General features: G+C 41.2%; 1 protein-coding gene across 1 annotated transcript in view; it reads left to right on the forward strand.

Moving 5' to 3' along the window:
- The first annotated feature begins 3,406 nt into the window (after positions 1 to 3,406).
- Positions 3,407 to 22,306, forward strand: part of LOC123511373 — a 31,148-nt gene continuing 12,248 nt past the window's right edge. The window contains exons 1-2 of the mRNA XM_045267193.1: positions 3,407 to 3,647; positions 11,192 to 11,336. Of these exons, the coding sequence (XP_045123128.1) occupies positions 3,412 to 3,647; positions 11,192 to 11,336 (381 nt within the window). The 5' untranslated portion in view covers positions 3,407 to 3,411. The remainder of the gene's footprint in view (positions 3,648 to 11,191; positions 11,337 to 22,306) is intronic.

Consider the following 22,306-nt stretch of genomic DNA (forward strand, 5'->3'; position numbering starts at 1 on the left):
GTCTCCTGCAGACTGCAACCGTCCGTTATAGTGTTTACTCTGGTTGATGAGCGTATAATGAGACTAGGCTGAAACACAGTCTTGGCTTCATGTCTGGTTGCAGTATGTGCTCTTACTGAAGTGTGTAAATTGAAGAGAAGGAGACGTTCTATGCCAAACTCGACTCTGTACTGGACCAGTGTCCCTATCGTGATGCACTTATTGTCTTGGACGACTTTAATGCTGTCAATAGCGCTGAGAGAGCCGGCTACGAGTTATGTGTTGGTCCCCATGCTTCTGGTACCAGGATCGACAAAAGCTCTTCCCTTCTGAATCTTGCAAGATCCACAAGGTTAAGAATTTCAGGTTCTTGGTATCATAGACCAGCGCTGCACCGCTGGACTTTATATAGCAATGCCAGAAGGGTAGCGAAGGAGATCAACCATATTCTTGTTAGTGCTCGTTGGAGGATCCTTCAGAATTGCAGGTTTTTCGGCGTGCCGATTTCTTTAGGACTGATCACAGGCTTGTTGTTGCTACACTCAATCTGCATATCAAGTCCAGAAAGCCTCCAAAATGTGACCACACTGTGTTTTATCTTGAGAAGCGGAAGGACTAGACATGCGCCCATGAGTATGCAGCGACAGTCTCCAATCGGTTTGGAATGCTTGACACCATCGAGGACCTAGTAGAATTATGGGATACCTTCAAACGTGAGACTCTTGAGGCTCCCAAGGAATGTGTTGGGGAGCGCCTAAGTTCACGGAGTGGCTTCGCCTCATTAGAGACGCTGGACAGTATTGAGAAGAGTCGTGCTGCCAGACTTGCTGGGAACCACAATCAGTAAAGGGCTCTGTCACGTAGGACTAGAGCTCTCCTGAGGAGAGACAAGGTGAGGTATGTCAGGGTCTTGCTGAGGATGTACAATGTCATTTGAATACTAATGACCTCTGAACTGCCTATCGAACCCTGAAAAAACTCCGCTCCAAGTCTACATCTCAGGCGAACGCTATCCGAACAGCAGATGGCCGCCTCATATCGGACGCAGATGGGCAGATGATTCGTTGGGCTAAGTACTTTGAGCAGCTGTTCATGGTGGATCCTGCAAGTGAACAGCTCCAAACTACAGGGTTACAGATGCTGTATGATGATCCACCCATTGACGAAACTGCACCCTCCATTGATGATGTCAAAGAGGCTGTGGCAAACTTGAGGGTATGGAAAGGCAGCTGGCATCTGTAACATCAGTGCGGAGCTGCTCAAAGCGTGGGGGGTGAATCCATGATCATTGGGTTGCATGCTGTCTTGATTGCTGTATGGCATCCAGCTATCATTTCCCCTGACTGGAAAAGGGATGGCTATCCCTGTCTGGAAGGGAAAGGGGACTGTCAGGACTGCAACAACTACTGCGGTATAACATTGCTCAGCGTACCAGTCAAGGTGTTTGACCATTTGCTGTTTATGCATATCTGCAGTCACCTGCTGAAACACCAGAGATATGATCAGTCTGGGTAAGTCAACAACTGACCGGATCCTAGATCTTCGCGTGTGGAGCACCGACATGAGTTTCGACAGAGATGCTTGCAGCCTATGTCGATCTCAAGTGGGCTTTTGACTCATGGGACTCTTGCAAGGATTATTGGTGTATTAACTGATAGATAGATAGATGTATAGATGGATAGATAGATATAGATGTTAGCAAAGGTTTGAGAGAAGAGTTTAGCTTTAGAATCTGATGAGTGGCATCCAACAGGATGCCACAGGACGGAAAGATGAAGTAAAGTTATTGGAGATGCTTTTTTTCCAGATGCCAAAAGTCACGAAGATAATTAGATTTTGAAAGATTTTGATATTATCTATTTATAAAGGAGTGTTTGGCAAGTTGAAGAACAGAATTTGCATGAAATATAAACTGCATGAGAGTCAGGAGATGGAAGGCTTAAGCATCTTTTGTGGGCAACCTCTCTATCATGTATAGCACAAGAACAGTTTAGTTTAGGTTGAGAAAAACAATGAGGAATGTACGCCTCCATGCCAGACACTATCACCTTCCTTATTCGTTGAGCACAAAGAGATGTTTCTCTGACATGGAAACAGTAATCATTTAAGGGAAAATCAGCATAATACCTCCTCATGTCCTTCCATCTGGCAGAGGTAAAACGCCAGAGGCACCTCTGCTTTAAGGGATCCTGAGGAGGGATTGTGAAATAGGACAAGAAACAGAAATGAGGTTGTGATCGGAGGAGGCCAATGGAGATGATGGGGTAACAGCATAAGCTGAAGGATTACAGGTAAGGAAAAGATCAAGAATGTTGGGCGTATCTCCAAGACGGTCAGGAATACGAGTAGGGTGTTGCACTAGTTGCGCTAGATCATGGAGGATAGCAAAGTTGAAGGGTAGTTGACCAGGATGGTCAAAAAAGGGAGAGGAATGCCAAAGCTGGTGGTGAACATTGAAATCTCCAAGGATAGAGATCACCGCGAAAGGTAGATTGAAAGAATATGCTCCACTTTGGACGTTGAATAATCAAAGGATTTGCTATAGTCAGAGGAGTTAGGGAAGAGATATACAGCAAAGTTAGAGAGTGACTTTTGAGTCTAAGCCAGATGGTGAAAAACTCGGAAGATTCATGAACGTGGGCACGAGAGCAAGTTAATTCGTTGCGCACATACATGCATCATCCAGTTTTGGAACGAAAATGAAAATAGAGAAAATAGGAGGGAACAGAGAATGGGCTACTGCCAGTTGCCTAAGACAGCTGTGTTTCAGTAAGGAAAAGAAGATGAGGTTTAGTAGAGGAGAAATGGTGTTTTACAGGTTGAAAATTAGATCTAAGACCGCGAATGTTGCAGATTTTAATGAAGAAAAAGTTGAGGGAGGTGTCAAGACATTTTTGGTCACCACCGAGAGAGCAGTCCGACCTGGGGACATTTCTGGTCCCCTACCCAGAATGGGACTCCGATGCTGGATTTGTAGAAGCCATTTTTTTTTTTTTTAAATCTTAAGTGAAAGGTGTGGGTGTGGTAAGTGCATGTAAGTGCATGCATGAACGAGCACGATATGTCCTCGATTCTGTAACACATGTCTGTAACCATACATATATATATATATATATATATATATATATATATATATATATATATATATATATATATATATATATATATATATATATATATATATATATATATATATATATATATATATATATATATATATATATATATATATATATATATATATATATATATATATATATATATATATATATATATATATATATATTGCGTGTGTGTGTGTGTGTGTGTGTGTGTGTGTGTGTGTGTGTGTGTGTGTGTGTGTGTGTGTGTGTGTGTGTGTGTGTGTGTGTGTGTGTGTGTGTGTGTGTGTGTGTGTGTGTGTGTGTGTGTGTGTATGCATTATGTAATAATATGTTATATTTCATGATCCATCACTCATTCACAGGGCACCTGGACAGATTTAACTTACTCTACATCAATAAGTTGGAAAGGGAGTTATCAGCCAGCGCGGAGAGAATGGCAGCATTAGAAGCAATAGTGCGTGGAGTGGCTGATAGAGCCGCTGCTTGGGATAACATCCAGAACCATATGGCTGTGTGGACAGACCAGTCACGAACCATGGAGCGGAAACTGGACCTTCTCAATAGGTGATTATGCGAAAACAAGATGAGGAAAAAGGGCAGAATATACTTATAATTCTGGAATATGCAGTAGACAGTAAAAGGTATACTGTATCTCCCATGGAAGTACATACTCAGTAACCTTGATCCTCTCTATGTTATTTTCTGTTTTTCTTTTGTTTTTCTAGTAATATGAAGTTACTGCAACCCTCATTCTAGAAATATTATATTCTTCACTAAAAAATCACAGACAATCTTTAAATAGATATGAGTTATTCTGAGTCATTCAAAAGCAAAGACTCATAATCCTTACATGTGGAAACGACCACAAGTGCCCCAAGCCAGGCTTTCTATTACAATTAGATGATGACTTGAAAACATTCTTATGCTTATTCCATCTTTTTTTCTAATAATCTCTACATTTGATGTCTTGGAATTAGTTTTCAATTACAAAACATCCTCTCAATACCTCCGAACATCGCATTCTATTCTCACTAAAAGTCAGGTATCAGAAACTATTAATAACAACTTTTTTCTTTCTCTTCCTTAACCTATATTTTCTGTTCTAACTTTCAACTCAGAGCTGCATATTACATTTATATATGCAATGATTTAATGATAATGCGTTTCTGGATTCATCAAAGATAGACGAGGTGTCTGACAAAATGCCTCTACCAAATGAGAAAATCTGAATTTGCCTACACTATTCTGTTTCCAGATCAGAGGCTCATCCTTTTGTGCACGCTGCATAACGGAGGTAGTGTAGCAGGATATAATGATGCGTGAGGACTTAATAAGCCCCGTACGGCTCAGTGTACCTCTGGGAGACAAAGGAAAAAGGATATTGCTGCGCTACATGATGTACATATAACTGTATCGTGCTACACCGCGCGACTCAAGTATTACTCTAGGAAGCAAAGGCGTATGAGGGTTATGCTGCATGATGTAGATAGCCTGGTCCATTAAATTCTGTCCATGAATAAGCAAACAAACCTGCCTTATGTTTTATGTTAGCCATTCTAATACACCTATATATATATATATATATATATATATATATATATATATATATATATATATATATATATATATATATATATATATATATATATATATATATATATATATATATATATATATATATATATATATATATATATATATATATATATATATATATATATATATATATATATATATATATATATATATATATATATATATATATATATATATATATATATATATATATATATATATAAATACACAGCCTCATCAATGCCTTCATCAAGAGGGCCTTCCCACACTCATCCTCATGGAACGCAGCCCACGCCGAAATGAAAAAAATCTCTCAGCTCCTCACCAACAACGGCTATCCACAGCAAGAAATAGATGAAGTTATACGTCGCCGTATGGACAACTACATCCGTGAGAATCCCCCCGAACAACAAACATCATACATCACTCTCTACTACAAGAACACGATGTCCTCAGCATACAAAGAAGACCAAACAGTCGTAAAGAAGATTATCCACAACAACGTCTCGCCTGTCAACACAGACACCAAACTCTAAGTCATCATTTACTGCAAGACCAGAAAAACCGCAAGCCTCATGAAGAATAGCTGTCTTCCCCCGACACACTCCCTGCAAGAAGTGAACGTCGTGTACCAACACTCATGCACTGTTGGTGACTGCAGTCACTTAAACTCTAGGTACATCGGCTTCACAGCTACAGGCCTATCAAAGAGAATCACAGCACACCTACAGGACGGCGCCATACGACGACACTACATGAATGAGCACGGACTCATCCTGAAGCGACATCACCTGGAAAGCAACACCACCATCCTAGCTAAAGAAGACTCAATATGACTGAGGCGGTACACATCCACTCAGAAAAACCGACCATCAACATACAACAGCAGCCAGAATCATCTCGATCTTCCCAGCGACAACCCAACGAAGCAGCAACTGGCCGCTCATTAGCTGCGCCAAACACCACTTGATCCGCGCTCTGATTTTTTACGTAGGGGAGAGGGCCAGCCAAGGGCAAAAACAAAGAAAGGATTAAAGAAAAAGTCCCACTTGAGTGCTGGCTCTCTAAAAAGAGACAAAGCGTCAGCCAAAATTAAGGAGCAAATGCCTTGATACCTCCCTCTCAAAAGAAGACAAGTCGTAGGAAGTCGGAAATAAAGATAAAGGGAGGGAGTTCCAGAGTTTATCAGTGAAAGGGATGAATGACTGAGAGTACTGGTTAACTCTTTCATTAGAGAGTTGGACAGAACAGGGATGAGAGGAAGAAGAAAGCCTTGTACAGCGAGGCTGCAGGAGGACGGGAGGCATGCAGTTAGTAAGATCAGTAGAACAGTTAGCATGAAAATAGCGATAAAAGATAGAAAGAGATGCAACATTTCGGCGGTGAGAAAGAGACTGAAGACAGTTAGTCAGAGGAGGGAGTTGATGAGACGAAGAGCTTTGATTCCACCCTATCAAGCAAAACTGTGTGACTGGAACCCCCAAACATGCGAAGAGTACTCCATACAGGGACGGATAAGGCCCTTATACAGAGTAAGCAGTTGGAGGGCGAGAAAAACTGGCGGAGACGCCTCAGAACACCTAACTTCATAGAAGCTGTTTTAGCAAGAGATGAGATGTGAAGTTTCCAGTTAAGATTATGAGCAAAGGACAGACCGAGGATATTCATTGTGGAAGAGGGAGACAGTTGAGTGTCATTGAAGAAGAGGGATAGTTGTCTGGAAGGTTGTGTCGAGTTGATAGATGGAGGAATTGAGTTTTGAGGCATTGAAAACTACTAGATTTTCTCTGCCCCAATCGGAAATCTTAGAAAGATCGGAAGTCAGGCGTTCTGTGGCGTCCCTGCGTGATCTGTTGACTTCCTGAAGGGTTGGTCGTCTCTGAAAGAACGTGGAAAGATGTAGGGTGGTATCATCAGCGTAGGAGTGGATAGGGCAAGAAGTTTGGTTAAGAAGGTCATTAATGAATAATAGAAAGAGAGTGGGTGACAGGACAGAACCCTGAGGAACACCACTATTAATAGGTTTAGGAGAAGAACAGTAGCCGTCTACCACAGCAGCAATAGAGCGGTCGGAAAGGAAACTTGAGATAAAGTTGCAGAGAGAAGGATAGAAGCCGTAGGAGGGCAGTTTTGAAATCAAAGCTTTATGCCAGACTCTATCAAAAGCTTTTGATATGTCTAACGCTACAGCAAAAGTTTCACCGAAATCTCTAAAAGAGGATGACCAAGACTCAGTAAGGAAAGCCAGAAGATCACCAGTAGAGCGACCTTGACGGAAGCCATACTGGCGATCAGACAGAAGATTGTGAAGTGACAGATGTTTGAGAATCTTCCTATTCAGGATAGATTAAAAACTTTAGACAAGCAAGAGATTAAAGCTATAGGACGGTAGTTTGAGGGGTTAGAACGGTCACCCTTTTTAGGAACAGGCTGAATGTAGGCAAACTTCCAGCAGGAAGGAAAGGTAGAAGTCGATAGACAAAGTTGGAAGAGTTTGGCCAGGCAAGGTGCAAGCACAGAAGCACAGTTTTGAGAACAATAGGAGGGACCCCATCAGGTCCATAAGCCTTCCGAGGGTTTAGGCCAGCAAGGGCATGGAAAACATCATTACGAAGAATTTTGATTGTAGACATGAAATAGTCAGAGGGAGGAGGAGAGGGAGGACAAGCCCAGAATCGTCCAAGGTGGAGTTGTGAGCAAAGGTTTGAGAAAAGAGTTCAGCTTTAGAGACAGAAGAGATGGCAGTGGTGCCATCAGGATGAAATAAAGGAGGAAAGATGAAGAAGTGAAGTTATTTGAGATGTTTTTGGCTAGATGCCAGAAGTCACGAGGAGAGTTTGAGTTTGAAAGATTTTGACATTTTCTATTTATGAAAGAGTGTTTGGCAAGTTGAAGAACAGACTTGGCATGATTCCGGGCAGAGATATAAAGTGCATGAGATTCAGGAGATGGAAGGCTCAAGTACCTTTTGTGGGCAACCTCTCTATCATGTATAGCACGAGAACAGGCTGAGTTAAACCAAGGTTTAGAAGGTTTAGGTTGAGAAAAGAATGAGGAATGTACGCCTCCATGCCAGACACTAACACCTCTGTTATGCGTTCAGCACAAAGAGATGGGTCTCTGACACGGAAGCAATAATCATTCCAGGAAAATCAGCATAATACCTCCTCAGGTCCCCCAACTGGCAGAGGCAAAACGCCAGAGGCACCTTCGCTTTGGGGATCCTGTGGAGGATTGGAGAAATAGGACAAGATACAGAAATGAGATTGTGATCGGAGGAGCCCAACGGAGATGAAAGGGTGACAGCATAAGCAGAAGGGTTAGAGGTGAGGAAGAGATCAAGAATGTTGGGCGTGTCTCCAAGACGGTCAGGAATACGAGTAGGGTGTTGCACCAGTTGCTCTAGGTCATGGAGGATAGCAAAGTTGAAGGCTAGTTCACCAGGGTGGTCAGTGAAGGAGAGGAAAGCCAAAGCTGGTGGTGAACATTGAAATCTCCAAGAAAGGAAATCTCAGTGAAAGGGTAGAGGGACAGAATGTGCTCCACTTTGGAAGTTAAGTAGTCGAAGAATTTACTATAGTCAGAAGAGTTAGGGAGAGATAAACAGCACAGATGAATTTAGTTTGAGAGTGACTGTTAAGTCGAAGCCAGATGGTGGAAAATTCGGAAGACTCAAGAGCGTGGGCACGAGAACAAGTTAAGTCGTTGCGTACATAGACGCAACATCCAGCTTTGGAATGAAAATGAGAATAGAGAAAGTAGGAGGGAACAGAGAAGGGCTACTGTCAGTTGCCTCAGACAGCTGTGTTTCGGTGAGGAAAAGAAGATGAGGTTTAGTAGAGGAGAGGTGGTGTTCCACAGATTGAAAATTAGATCTAAGACCGCGAATGTTGCAGAAGTTAATGTAGAAAAGTTGAGGGAGGTGTCAAGGCATTTGGGGTCGTTATCAAGAGAGGCGTCCGACCTGGGGACATTTTTGGTCCCTCTTCGGAAGGGACTCCAAGGCATTGATTGGAGTTCCCATTTTTCTTTTAAATTTTGATTTTGAAGTGAAGGGTGCATGAGTGGTAACTGCATGTAGTTTTGTGTGAAGGAGAGTTGTCTTTAGAGGGTAGGTTGTGACTGCCCTCTTGAGTTTTGAGACACAAAAAAAAACGTTGAGCGAGATCACAACTAACTTTAATGGAAGGTTCACAGCACCCCCTGAACTAGTGTTATTAGATCTCTCTGGGAGTAAGTTATTGTTTCGGTAGGTGTCTACTACCTCCTCCAAGATCGGCTCCCTGACACGGCTACCTGCTTCCACCGCCTATGTAAGCCCGTATCCTCACCAGTTCCACTCACTTCTCTCCTGAAGATGGTCTGATGAAGACCAAAAGACGTCTCGAGGAAATGGACTTCGGTTCACTACTCTACTAGCTAAAACCTGACGAACGCACCCTTGTGCGGAAAATACAAAATATACTTTATAAAAAGAATAATGCATGCCTCGCTGTCGACTTTAATAGTAAATACATTCAGAATGGTCTACTCCCGAATATATGTATATATATATATATATATATATATATATATATATATATATATATATATATATATATATATATATATATATATATATATATATATATATATATATATATATATATATATATATATATATATATATATATATATATATATATATATATATATATATATATATATATATATATATATATATATATATATATATATATATATATATATATATATATATATATATATATATATATATATATATATATATATATATATATATATATATATATATATATATATATATATATATATATATATATATATATATATCATAGACGCTGCTTTAGCAAGAGATGAGATGTATGTGGAGTTTCCAGTTAAGATTATGAGTAAAGGATATACCGAGGATATTCAGTGTGGATGAGCGAGACATTTGAGTGTCATTGAAGAAGAGGGGATAGTTGTCTGGATGGTTTTGTCGAGTTGATAGATGGAGAAATTGAATTTTTAAGGCATTGAAAACTAAATTTTCTCTACTCCAATCGAAAATTCTAGAAAGATCAGAAGTCAGGAGTTCTGTGGCGTTCCTGAGTGATCACTTAACTTCCTGAAGTGTTGGTCGTCCCTGAAAGGACGTGGAAAAATGCGGGGTGGTATCATCAGTGTAACAGTGGATAGGGCAAGAAGTCTGGTTAATTAATATCATTAATGAATAATAGAAAGAGATTGGGTGACAGGACAGAACCCTGAGGAACACCACTATTAATAGATTTAGGAGAAGAACAGTGGCCGTCTTCCAAAGCAGCATGCAATAGAACGGTCGGAAAGGAAACCTGAAATAAAGTTGCAGAGAAAAGGATAGAAACCATAGGAGGGCAGTTTGGAAATCAAAGCTTTGTGCCAAACTCTATCAAAAACTTTTGATATGTCAACGCGACCTTGTTTTGGTCTTGTTCAGTCGATTTACGACTTTATTTACGTTGTGAGTTATCTTTGTACATGTTGTCTACAGGTGTAGAGAAGACAATGTTAGTGTTGGTTTCTGGGACCTCAGAAATGAATCATACAGTAAAAAAAAGTGCTTGTGGATATCGTCGTTCGATGAAATAGTTGACACTCTCTAAAAACTGTTTCCCTCCATACACTGTTGTTGGTGGTGAGGATTGAAGACTTGTCAGGATTTAATTTGATCGCAGTTGTCCATAATCTTCTTAAGATTAGTGTGTGGTAGACACTCTTTTCTTTCCTTCTACTTAGCCAGGGACGTATCTACAGTTATTTTCTTTTCTGTGGACTTTTCCGGTATGCCAAAAGAAGAGCAGCCACCGCTTCAGTATCGTCACTGGAGGAAGACATCTTGACGAGTAGCTGTTTGTTTGCATTCACTTCCCGCCAAGACGCTAACTAGTCGATACTTTCCAGTCGCTATGTGTGACGTTTTCCGACCAGAAGGGCTCATTCGATACTTTTAGCAACTTGCAATTAAAGTTGTAAATTGGCATGTGTGAACCCGCCTTTTCTGTCTGAGTGACTGACTACAGAGTCGCGCTGGTCTCACTATGGCCTGACGCATCACTATATCCTGCTACAGTGGCATGAAATCAGTGGCATGAAATCATACATTCTATGGACTTAGAAATGTTGAAATCTTACAAGATTCTCTTCTCGTGAGTCTTACACATTGCATTTTTAAACTTCTCTACTTCAAAAACTCACGTCTTCTCTCACACCTTTGTTAAGAATTCAATGCTGGATAATTCCAGGTTTTTCCTTCCTTCATCTTCCTTTGACAATGCTTGTATTGTAATTCGTTATAATGATATTTCTTCCATGTCTTTTCTAGCTTAAACCCATCGAAAACTTCGTCCCTTCCTCCGCGTCTTCCTCTGCAACAGGTCATACTCATCATTTCTTTTTATTCACTCATCTACATTCCCTCTTACATAGAATTTCCTTCCCATTACAGGTATGATACTGCTGTTAACTATTGCTTTTCTTTCTCCACGTTAAAGGTGCCACGAGAAACAGGCTTCATGGGAGGAGCGCCTCAACGCAGTGGATGCCCTAAATCACAAGTTGACAGCTCTAGATAAGAAGATCAACGCCATGACACAATTGGAGTTTAAAGTGGAGCAAGTGTCGGAAAGGGTGGAAGAGGTAGGACAGGTGAAAACGGGGTTGACTTAGTGGAGGTCACTCATATTTAACTGACGTTTTCCATTACTACTTCTTTATACGCACACTCACTACCTTCCTAAGTCAAATCACTCCTCTATTAATTTATGATTTTCACTCACTCATGCATTCACTCGCTATCTTTTTATGTCAGCTACTTCATTCACACATTTGCCTTACAAATCTAATTAATATATTCCCGTGATAACTTTTCATCTTTTTAACATAACTCACTCACTGGGTGTGTTTACACCAATAGAATCAAATCGATTCAATTCACATTAGTTTTAATGTAACTGTTTACACCAGACGAATCGAGTCAATTAAAATCATGCCGATTCATGCGATTCAGAATCAGTGATTGGTTTGGATCCATCTTTTCATCAGTCAAGGCGATTCAGCCGAGAGTAAGCACCATGCTATAGTGGACGTTCTAGGGAGGCGGTGGCATAGTGGATAAGGTGGTGAGCGTGGGATCGGGCAGACGTCCACACGTAGGTTCGAATCCCACCACGTACAGTCTTAAAACACTTTGCCATTTGTCGAGTGGTTTAAAGTTACCTACATATCACCATGATACCCAGGTTCTAGGTGGTTACACTCAAGATGAGCTTGGGCGGTGATATAGGCCCTAATTTGGGTACCACTATAAATAAAATTGCCTGCGCCACTAATGGGCGGAAGCTGAACAGCGCTTCCCATACAGTCTTCAAGTGTCCCTACAGGCGCTATAGGCCTTACCGTAAAAAAAAAAAAAAAAAAGAAATAATTTAGTAAGAGAATAATGTGCTATATATGATCCCAGTGATCCTTTGCGCCAAAATCATGAACATGAATTGTACTGAACCATAGCTAGAAGGAACTACAGTAGCCAACAAGTTACTAGACAATATTATTCTGCATATTTTAAAACAAATGACAACAGAAAGCGTTATGGACATGGTTTTACATTTTCATTTGGCAATTGTAGAGTGTATCGTATACCTTTGAAATGCGTGGTACGTGCAACGTAATCGCCAGCCAGCCAGGCACCAGCCAGAGTGGGGAAGGGTGTAAACTTTCTTATATTACCCCTGTGCCTTTGATTTCGTTCATTAAATATTACAGTATTGCACGTCACAAAGTAAGTTAATATGACAAAATAATAGAATAAACATAGCTGTATTTCTTTTAATATCCTCCGTATACCGTTAAGCCTAAATGAAGAGTGGACTAGATGTGATAATATGGTATCAAATGGTGCGCCCATTTCTTCTGCGGTGAACCTATGTATCAGTGGATCATTCTGTCCTGCCACTGGAGAGCTCCACCTGATGAGACAAAGTATTCTCTCATTGTCACGAACTGACATGGTTTCTGCTGTAGGCCTAGTACTTGTTGGTGACAGGCTCCACCAACATCTTTAATTATTTTGTGATTATCCTAAAGAAATCCTAAAACCTCTCCGGATTTTTTACCAAATCTGGGAACAAATGTCCAAAGCTCCTAGAGTCAGGTCTTATAATTAATGGCATGCACCCTTATTCTTTGCCGACGCCCATGCCTACGCTTCTTCAGCAACTGTAACACTATTAATTCTGCAAAAGCTAATACATCAATACTTTCCGAATGCTGCCTTGGCACTGAATCAGCTGAATGATGTGAATCAGTCGGTTGGAACCAAGGAAGATACAGAGAGTAAGTTGTGGTGTGGGTTAAAGTTTGGAGGTAAGCGACGGTGCTGCCATCTGTTAGAAGCGAGTACTTTCATAGAAAACGTTTTCAGGAGTAACTTAAGATTTCTCCCTTATTTCTTCCCCACCCCCTAATTTTTCCCTGGATTTTCTCGTGGTTATGAACTTATAAAGCAAATAAAACACACACACACACACACACACACACACACACACACACACATATATATATATATATATATATATATATATATATATATATATATATATATATATATATTTTTTTTTTTTTTTTTTTTTTTTTTTTTTTTTTACATTACAAGGGCACTGGCCAAGGGCAAACACAGTGTTGGAAAAAAAAAAATCCCGCTGGTTGCCAGGCCCTGTTAAAAGAAAAGTAGAAAGAGAAAAAACAGAAAAATCTAAAAGGAGGGTCCAGTTAACGTAAGAGGTGTCTTGACACTCCTCTTTTGAAAGAGTTTAAGTCATAGGCAGGTGGAAATACAGACACAGGTAGAGAGTTCCAGAGTTTACCAGTGTAGGGAATGAAGGAGTGAAGATACTGGTTAACTCTTGCATTAGGAAGATGGACAGAATAGGGATGAGAAGAAGTAGAGAGTCTTGTGCAGCGAGGCCGCAGGAGGGGGGAAGGCATGCAGTTAGCAAGTTCAGAAGAGCAGACAGCATGAAAACAGCGGTAGAAGACAGATAAAGATGCAACATTGCGGCGGTGACTTAAAGAATCAAGACAGTCAGTTAGAGGAGAAGAGTTGATAAGACGAAAAGCTTTAGATTCCACCTTGTTTAGTAAAGCTGTGTGTGGATCCCCCAGACATGAGAGCCATACTCCATACACGGGCGGATAAGGCCCTTGTACAGAGCAAGCAGCTGGGAGGGAGAGAAAATGGACGAAGACGCCATAGGACACCTAACTTCTTGGAAGCTGATTTAGCAAGAGTAGAGATGTGAAATTTCCAGTTTAGATTTTTAGTGAAGGATAGACCGAGTGTGTTTAATGTAGAGGAGAGGGAAGTTGAGTGTTATTGAAGAAGAGAGGATAGTTGTCTGGAAGGTTATGTCGAGTAGATAGTTGTAGAAATTGAGTTTTTGAGGCATTGAACAAAACCAGGTTTTCTCTGCCCCAATCAGAAACAAGTGAAAGATCAGAAGTTAGGCGTCCTATAGCATCTCGCCTTGAGTCATTTAATTGTTGTTGGGTTGGGCGTCTGTTGAACGCTGTTGAATAATGCAGGTGGTATCATCAGCATAGGAGTGGATAGGGCATTGAGTCAGATTTAGGAGATCATTGATGAATAATAGAAAGAGAGTGGGTGATAGGACAGAACCCTGTGGAACACCACTGTTGATAGTTTTAGGGAAGAACAGTGACCGTCTACTACAGCAGCAATAGAACGATCGGAAAGGAAACTGGAGATGAAGGTACAGAGAGAAGGATAGAATCCGTAGGAGGGTAGTTTAGAAATTAAAGATTTGTGCCAGACTCTATCGAAGGCTTTCGATATGTCAAGGCCGACAGCAAAGGTTTCACCGAAGTCCCTAAAAGAGGATGACCAAGATTCAGTTAGGAAAGTAAGAAGATCACCAGTAGATCTGCCTTTACGGAAACCATACTGGCAATCAGAGAGAAGGTTGTGAGCTGATAGATGCCTCATTATCTTCCTATTAAGGATAGACTCAAAGGCTTTAGAAAGGCAGGAAATCAAAGCTATAGGGCGGTAGTTAGAAGGATTGGAGTGGTCACCTTTTTTAGGGACAGGTTGAATGTGAGCAAACTTCCAGCAAGAAGGATAAATAGAAGTAGAGACACAGATGAAAGAGTTTGACCAGGCAGTGAGCGAGTTCGGAAGCACAGTTTTTGAGAACAACAGGAGGGACTCCATCCGGACCGTAAGCCTTCCGAGAATCAAGGCCAGAGAGGGCCAGGAAAACGTCTTTATAAAGAATTTTAATTTTAGGGATGAAGTAGTCAGAGGGTGGAGGAGTAGGAGGAATATGCCCAGAATCATCCAAAGTTGAGTTGGTAGCAAAGGTTTGAGCGAAGAGTTCAGCTTTAGAAAAGAAGAGACAGCTGTAGAGCCATCTGGATGAAGTAAAGGAGGGAAAGACGAAGAAGTAAAGTTGTTAGAGATATTATTGGCTAGATGCCAGAAATCTCGAGAGGAGTTAGAATTGGAAAGACTTTGACATTTTCTATTGATGAAAGAGTTTTAGTAAGTTGGAGAATAGATTTGGCATGATTACGGGCAGAAATATATAGGGCATGAGTTTCAGCAGTTGGATGGCTACGGAACCGTTTGTGAGCCGCCTCTCTATCATTGACAGCACGAGAACATATATATATATATATATATATATATATATATATATATATATATATATATATATATATATATATATATATATATATATATATATATATATATATATATATATATATATATATATATATATATATATATATATATATATATATATATATATATATATATATATATATATATATATATATATATATATATATATATATATATATATATATATATATATATATATATATATATATATATATATATATATATATATATATATATATATATATATACACTCAACCCTCGATTTGCCGGACTAAAAGGGGGGAAGGCTTGTCCGGGAATGGCAAATGTCCGGCATTGGAAAATGTCCGGGGGTCTACCCCCTTGCCGGACTTTACCCTATACAGGTTGAACCCCGCTTTAACGGCACGCGATTTACCGGAATCCCGTGTTTAACGGCAAAATTTCCGGTGGGAACATAGTGTTGTCTTTAACGGCATTTCGGCACCTGCACCAGCTGTACCAGGAAGTTGGAAAATAAATCAGACGTTTTTTGTTCAGAAAAACAAAACTGAGGGAGAAGAAAGAGACTTTGCACCAGATGTGGAAGACAAGAGAAAGAAAAATAAAAGAAAGCCAGGATCAGGAAGAATAGAAGTAACAGGAGGTGCCGAGCCAAAGGCAAAACCTCCGACGACCATCATCATCATCATCATCATCATCTCACCACGTGGGGCCGTAACACATGCCAATGCCGCCGACACGTAAGCACAACACTCGTGTGACGCGGCAGACTTGTTTACAGTCCAGTTCTAGACGTGTATGTCCGCCCGCGCTGCCATCTATAGTGCCCGATTTGCGAACTTTGTCTGGCGCGGTAGTTTGAAATCGACTTGTCCCGGACTTTTTTTTTTTTTTTTTTTTCCCACAGACTCTTGTCCGGCAAATCCGAAATCCGGCAAATGGAGGTCCGGCAAATCGAGGGTTGAGTGTATATAATTTTTTTTTTTTTCTGCCCGTCTCCGCCTAGACCACACCATACTCCTCACTTGCATCTCTTACGTCTGTCTCGTGACCCCCTCTGCCCTTGGTGTAGGACTACCCCTCATGCCATGGAACATTTCCTGCTTCAATGCCCAGGCTTCCACTTTCAATATATTTCACTGCGCTCCCGACTCTCCGCCCTGGCCATCACAACACTCGACCTGCCCACCCTCTTGGTGGCCTCAGGCGTCCACCTCTCCTGGTAACCTGCTGTCCTTCGGTTTACTTGTGCCTTCTTGAGGAAGCCAGCTACCACGCCTGTGATACCCATACAGGACTACCCCAGGGCTCATAAGGATCCAAAAGAGGCCACGAAGATATATGGATTCTTATGAGCCTTGGGGTAGTCCTGTGTGGATATCTCATGCGTGGTAGCTGGCCGGTCTTCCTCAAGAAGGCACAAGTAATGCGAAGGACAGCAGGTTGCCAGAAGCGGTGGACGCCTGAGGCCGCCAGGATGGTGGGCAGGTCGAGTATTGTGATGGCCAGGGCGGAGAGCCAGGATGCGTAGAGCAGCGTGTTGAGAGTGGAAGCGTGGGCACTGAAGTAGGAAATGTTCCATGGCCTCAGGGGTAGTCCTACACCAAGGGCAGAAGGGGTCACGAGACAAACGTAGGAGGTGCAAGTGAACACTGAGCGTGGTGTGGCCCAGGCGGAGGCGAGCGATGGCTGATGTGCCTTGCGCTCCTTCCCGTGACTGACTGACTGTTTGAATCTTGTAACGGCGCTCATCCTCCCCCACTGATGGACGCCCCCATCCCTCACTCCCTTACTACCTGCGACCCGTGCGCCATCTGTTAGAAGCTCAGCTCCCTAATCAATTCCTCCAGCCCACTCATTCAACTCGTATATCCTTATACAATAGAATCCTTGGTTGAAACTATGTTGATTCAAAATTACTCGATTCAAATGATTCTTCATGAATTGAATCGATTCGATTCGCTTGGTGTAAACGCAGCCTTAGGGTGTGTTTCTACTAAGCGAATCGAATAGATTCAATTCATGAAGAATCAACATGATTCATGAATCGTGTCGATTCGCCACATTTGTTTCAATGTAACCGTTTACACCAGGCGAAACGAGTCAATTCAAGTCATACCGATTCATGGCGATTCAGAATCAATGATTGGTTTGGACCCATTTTTCATCAGTTAAGGCGATTCAGCCGGGAGTAAGCAGTATGCTAGTGGACGTTCTAATCGATTTAGTAAGAGAATAACGTGTTATATATGATCCCAGTGATCCTGTGCGCAGAAATCATGTACGTACATGTATTGTACTGAACCATAGCTAGAAGAAACTGTTGCAGCCTAGTAGTTACTATGCAATATTATTCTGCATATTTAAAAAACAAATGACACATGGACACGGATTTACATTTTCGTTTGGCAACTGTAGGGTGTATTGCATGTCTTTGAAATGCGTGGTACGTACAACGTAATGGCCAGTCTGATTTCGTTCACTAAATACTACGGTATGGCACGTCACAAAGTAAAAAAGTCAATATGATAAAATAATAGAATTAACATAGCAATGTATTTATTTTTATTAGTATCCTCCGTATACCGTTAAGACTAAATAAAGAGTAGACTAGATGTGATAATATGTATCAACTGGTGCGCCCTTTTCTTCCACGGTGGAAGTATGTATCAGTAGATCATTCTGTCCTGCCACTCGACAGCTCCACCTGGCGAAACAAAGTATTCTCTCAGAGTGGCAGGAACTGACATGGCTTCTGCTGTAGGCCTAGTATTTTTTGTTGGTGACAGACTCTACCAATATCGTAAATTATTCTGTGGTTATCCTAAAGAAATCCTAAAACCTCTCCGAAATATTGACAAAATCTGGGGAACAAATGTCCAAAGCTCACAAATTCAGGTCCTCTAAAATTAATTGCATGCACCCTTACTCGTTGACGATGCCTACGCCTACCCATCCTCAGCCACTGTAACACTGCTATTTCTGCAAAAGCTAATACGTCCATACTTCCCGAAGGCTACCATGGTACTGAATCATCTGAATGATGTGAATCAGTCAGTTGGAACTATGCAGATCCAAAATTACTCGATTCAAATGATTTTTCATGAATTGAATCGATTCCCTAAGGGTGCGTTTACACCAAGCGAATCGAATTGATTCAATTAATGAATAATCATTTTAATCGAATTATTTTGAATCTGCATACTTCCAACTAACTGAGTCTTAACACATCATTCAGATGATTCATTACTAAGGCAGCCTTCGGGAAGTATGGGCGTATTAGCTTTTGCAGAAATAGCAGTGTTACAGTTGCTGAGGATGCGTAGGCGTAGGCGTCGGCAACGAATATGGGTGCATGCATTTAATTCTAGAAGACCTGAATTTGGGAGTTTTAGGCATTTGTTCCCTGATTTGGTCAATAATCCGGAGAAGTTTTATGTTTTTATTATTTTTTTTATTTATTTATTTATTTTTTAGGATAACCACAGAAGCATTTAAGATGTTGGTGGAGCCTGTCACCAACAAGAAGTACTAGGCCTACAACAGAAGTCATGTCAGTTTGTGACAGTTTGAGAGAATACTTTGTCTCATCAGGTGGAACCGTCAAGTGGCAGGACAGAATGATTCACTGATATATACATTCGCAGCGGAAGAAATGGGCGCACCAGTTGATACCATATTATCACATCTACTCTTTATTTAGGCTTAATGGTATACGGAGGATATTAAGAGAATATCAAAACAATTACACCTATGTTAATTTTAGTATTTTGTCATATTAACTTACTTTGTGACGTGATATACCGTAGTATTTAGTGAATGAAATCAGAGGCACAGGGGTTAGTAGCAGGAAGAAACACCCCTTCCCACTCTGGTGCCTGGCTGACTGATGGTTACGTTGTCACACATTTCTAAAGTAGACGATACACTCTACAGTTACCACATGAAAATATGTAAGTATTTTTTTTTCTTTTTTTTATGAAGGAAAGCGAACCAACAAAGTGAAAAAAAAAATTAAAAAAAAGCCCACTTGAGTGCTGGCTCTCTACAAAGAGGAAAGCGTCAGCCAAAATTAGGAAGCAAATCCCTCGATACCTCCCTCTTAAAAGAAGTTAAGTCGTAGGAAGTCGGAAATACAGATGCAGGGAGGGAGTTCCAGACTTTACCAGTGAAAGGTATGAATGATTGAGAATACTGGTTAATTCTTGCATCAGAGAGTTGGACAGAATAGAGATGAGAGGAAAAAGAAAGCCTTGTGCAGCAATACCGCAGGAGGATGTTAGTCATGCAGTTTGCAAGATCAGTAAAACAGTTAGCATGATAATAGCGATAAAAGATAGAAAGAGATGCAACATTTCGGCGGCGAGAAAAAGGCTGAAAACAGTTAGTCAGAGGAGGAGAGTTGATGAGACGAAAAGCTTTTGACTCCACCTGGTCTAGTAAAATTTGACTGGAACCCCCCGCAAAAAATGCGAAGAGTACTCTATACAGGGACGGATAAGGCCCCTATATAGAGTAAGCAGTTGGAAGGGCGAAAAAAACTGGCGGAGACACCTCGAAAAGCCTAACTTCATAGAAGCTGTTTTAGCTAAAGATGACATGTGAAGTTTCCAGTTAAGATTTTGAGTAAAGGACAGACCGAGGATATTCAGTGTGGAAGAGGGAGAAAGTTGAGTGTCATTGAAGAAGAGGGGATAGTTGTCTGGAAGGTTGTGTCTAGTTGATAGATGAAGGAATTGAGTTTTTGAGGCACTGAAAACTACTAGATTTTTTTCTGCCCCAATCGGAAATCAGAAGTCAGGCGTTCTGTGCCGCCCCTGCGTGATCTGTTGACTTCCTCAAGGGTTGGACGTCTCTGAAAGGACGTGGAATGTTGTAAGGTGGTATCATCAGCGTAGGAATGGATAGGGCAAGAAGTTTGGTTAAGAAGGACATTAATGAATAATAGAAAGAGGGTGGGTGACAAGACAGAACCCTGAGGAACTCCACTATTAATAGATTTAAGAAAAGAACAGTGGCCGTCTACCACAGCAGCAATAGAACGGTGGGAAAGGAAACTTGAATAAGGTTGCAGAGAGAAGGATAGAAGAAGTAGGAGGACAGTTTTGAAATCAAAGCTTTATGCCAGACTCTATCAAAAGCTTTTGATATGTCTAACGCTACAGCAAAAGTTTCACCGAAATCTCTAAAAGAGGATGATGACCAAGACTCAGTTAGGAAAGCCAGATCACCAATAGAGCAAGCCTGACGGAAGCCATACTGGCGATCAGACAGAAGATTGTGAAGTGACAGATGTTTGAGAATTTTCTTATTCAGGATAGATTAAAAAACTTTAGACAAGCAAGAGATTAAAGCTATAGGACGGTAGTTTGAGGGATTAGTACGGTCACCCTTTTTAGGAACAGGCTGGATGTAGGCAAACTTCCAGCAAGAAGGAAAGGTAGAGGTCGATAGACAAAGTTGAAAGAGTTTGGCCAGGCAAGGTGCAAGCACGGAAGCACAGTTTTTGAGAACAATAGGAGGGGCTCCATCAGGTCCATAAGCCTTCCGAGGGTTTAGGCCAGCGAGGGCATGGAAAACATCATTACGAAGAATTTTAATTATAGACATGAAATAGTTAAGGGAAAAGGAGAGGGAGGGACAAGCCCAAAATCATCCAAGGTGGAGTTGTGAGCAAAGGTCTGAGAGAAGAGTTCAGCTTTAGAGACAGAAGATTCCGGGCAGAGATATAAAGTGCGTGAGATTCAGGAGATGGAAGGCTCAAATACGTTTTATGGGCAACCTCTCTTTCATGTTTAGCACGAGAACAGGCTGAATTAAACTAAAGTTTAGAAGGTTTAGGTTGAGAAAAAGAATGAGGAATGTACGCCTCCATGCCAGATACTATCACCTCTGTTATGCGTTCAGCACGAAGAGATGGGTCTCTGACACGGAAGCAGTAATCATTCCAGAGAGAATCAGCATAATACCTCCTCAGGTTTCCCCAACTGGTAGAGGCATAACGCCAGAGGCACCTTCGCTTTGGGGGATCCTGTGGAGGGATTGGAGAAATAGGACATGATATAGAAATGAGATTGTGATTGGAGGAGCCCAACGGAGATGAAAGGGTAACAGCATAAACAGAAGGATTAGAGGTGAGGAAGAGATCAAGAATGTTGGGCGTGTCTCCAAGACTATCAGGAATACGAGGTGTTGCACCAATTTCTCTAGGTCATGGAGGGTAGCAAAGTTGAAGGCTAGTTCACCAGGATGGTCAGTAAAGGGAGATGAAAGCCAAAGCTCGTGGTGAACATTGAAATCTCCAAGAATGCAAATGTCTGCGAAAGGGTAGAGGGACAAAATGTGTTCCACTTTGGAAGTTAAATAGTCGAAGAATTTACTATGATCAGAGGAGTTAGGGGAGAGATAGACAACACAGATTAATTTAGTTAGAGAGTGACTGTTGAGTCGAAGCCAGATGGTGGAAAACTCGGAAGATTCAAGAGCGTGGGCACGAGAACAAGTTAAATCGTTGCGTACATAGACGCAATATCCAGCTTTGGGACGGAAATGAGAATAGAGAAAGTAGGAGGGAACAGAGAATAAGCCACTGTCAGTTGCCTCAGACAGCTGCGTTTCGGTGAGGAAAAGAAGATGAGGTTTAGTAGAGGAGAGATGGTGTTCCACAGATCGAAAATTAGATCTAAGGCCGCGAATGATGCAGAAGTTAATGTAGAAAAAGTTGAGGTATGTGTGATCGACACTGAGAGAGGCGTCCGACTTTGGGACATTTTTGGTCCCCTCCCCAGAAGGGGACTCCGAGGCAAGGTAAATTAAAGTGCCCATTTTTAATTCAATTTTTTTATTTTCAAGTGTAGAATGTATGTGTGGTAAGTTCATGTAGTTTTGTGTGAAGAAGGAGAGTTGTTTTTAGATGGTAAGC

This window comes from Portunus trituberculatus, chromosome 31 (assembly GCF_017591435.1).
Source record: "Portunus trituberculatus isolate SZX2019 chromosome 31, ASM1759143v1, whole genome shotgun sequence".
NCBI classification, from domain to species: Eukaryota; Metazoa; Arthropoda; class Malacostraca; order Decapoda; family Portunidae; genus Portunus; species Portunus trituberculatus.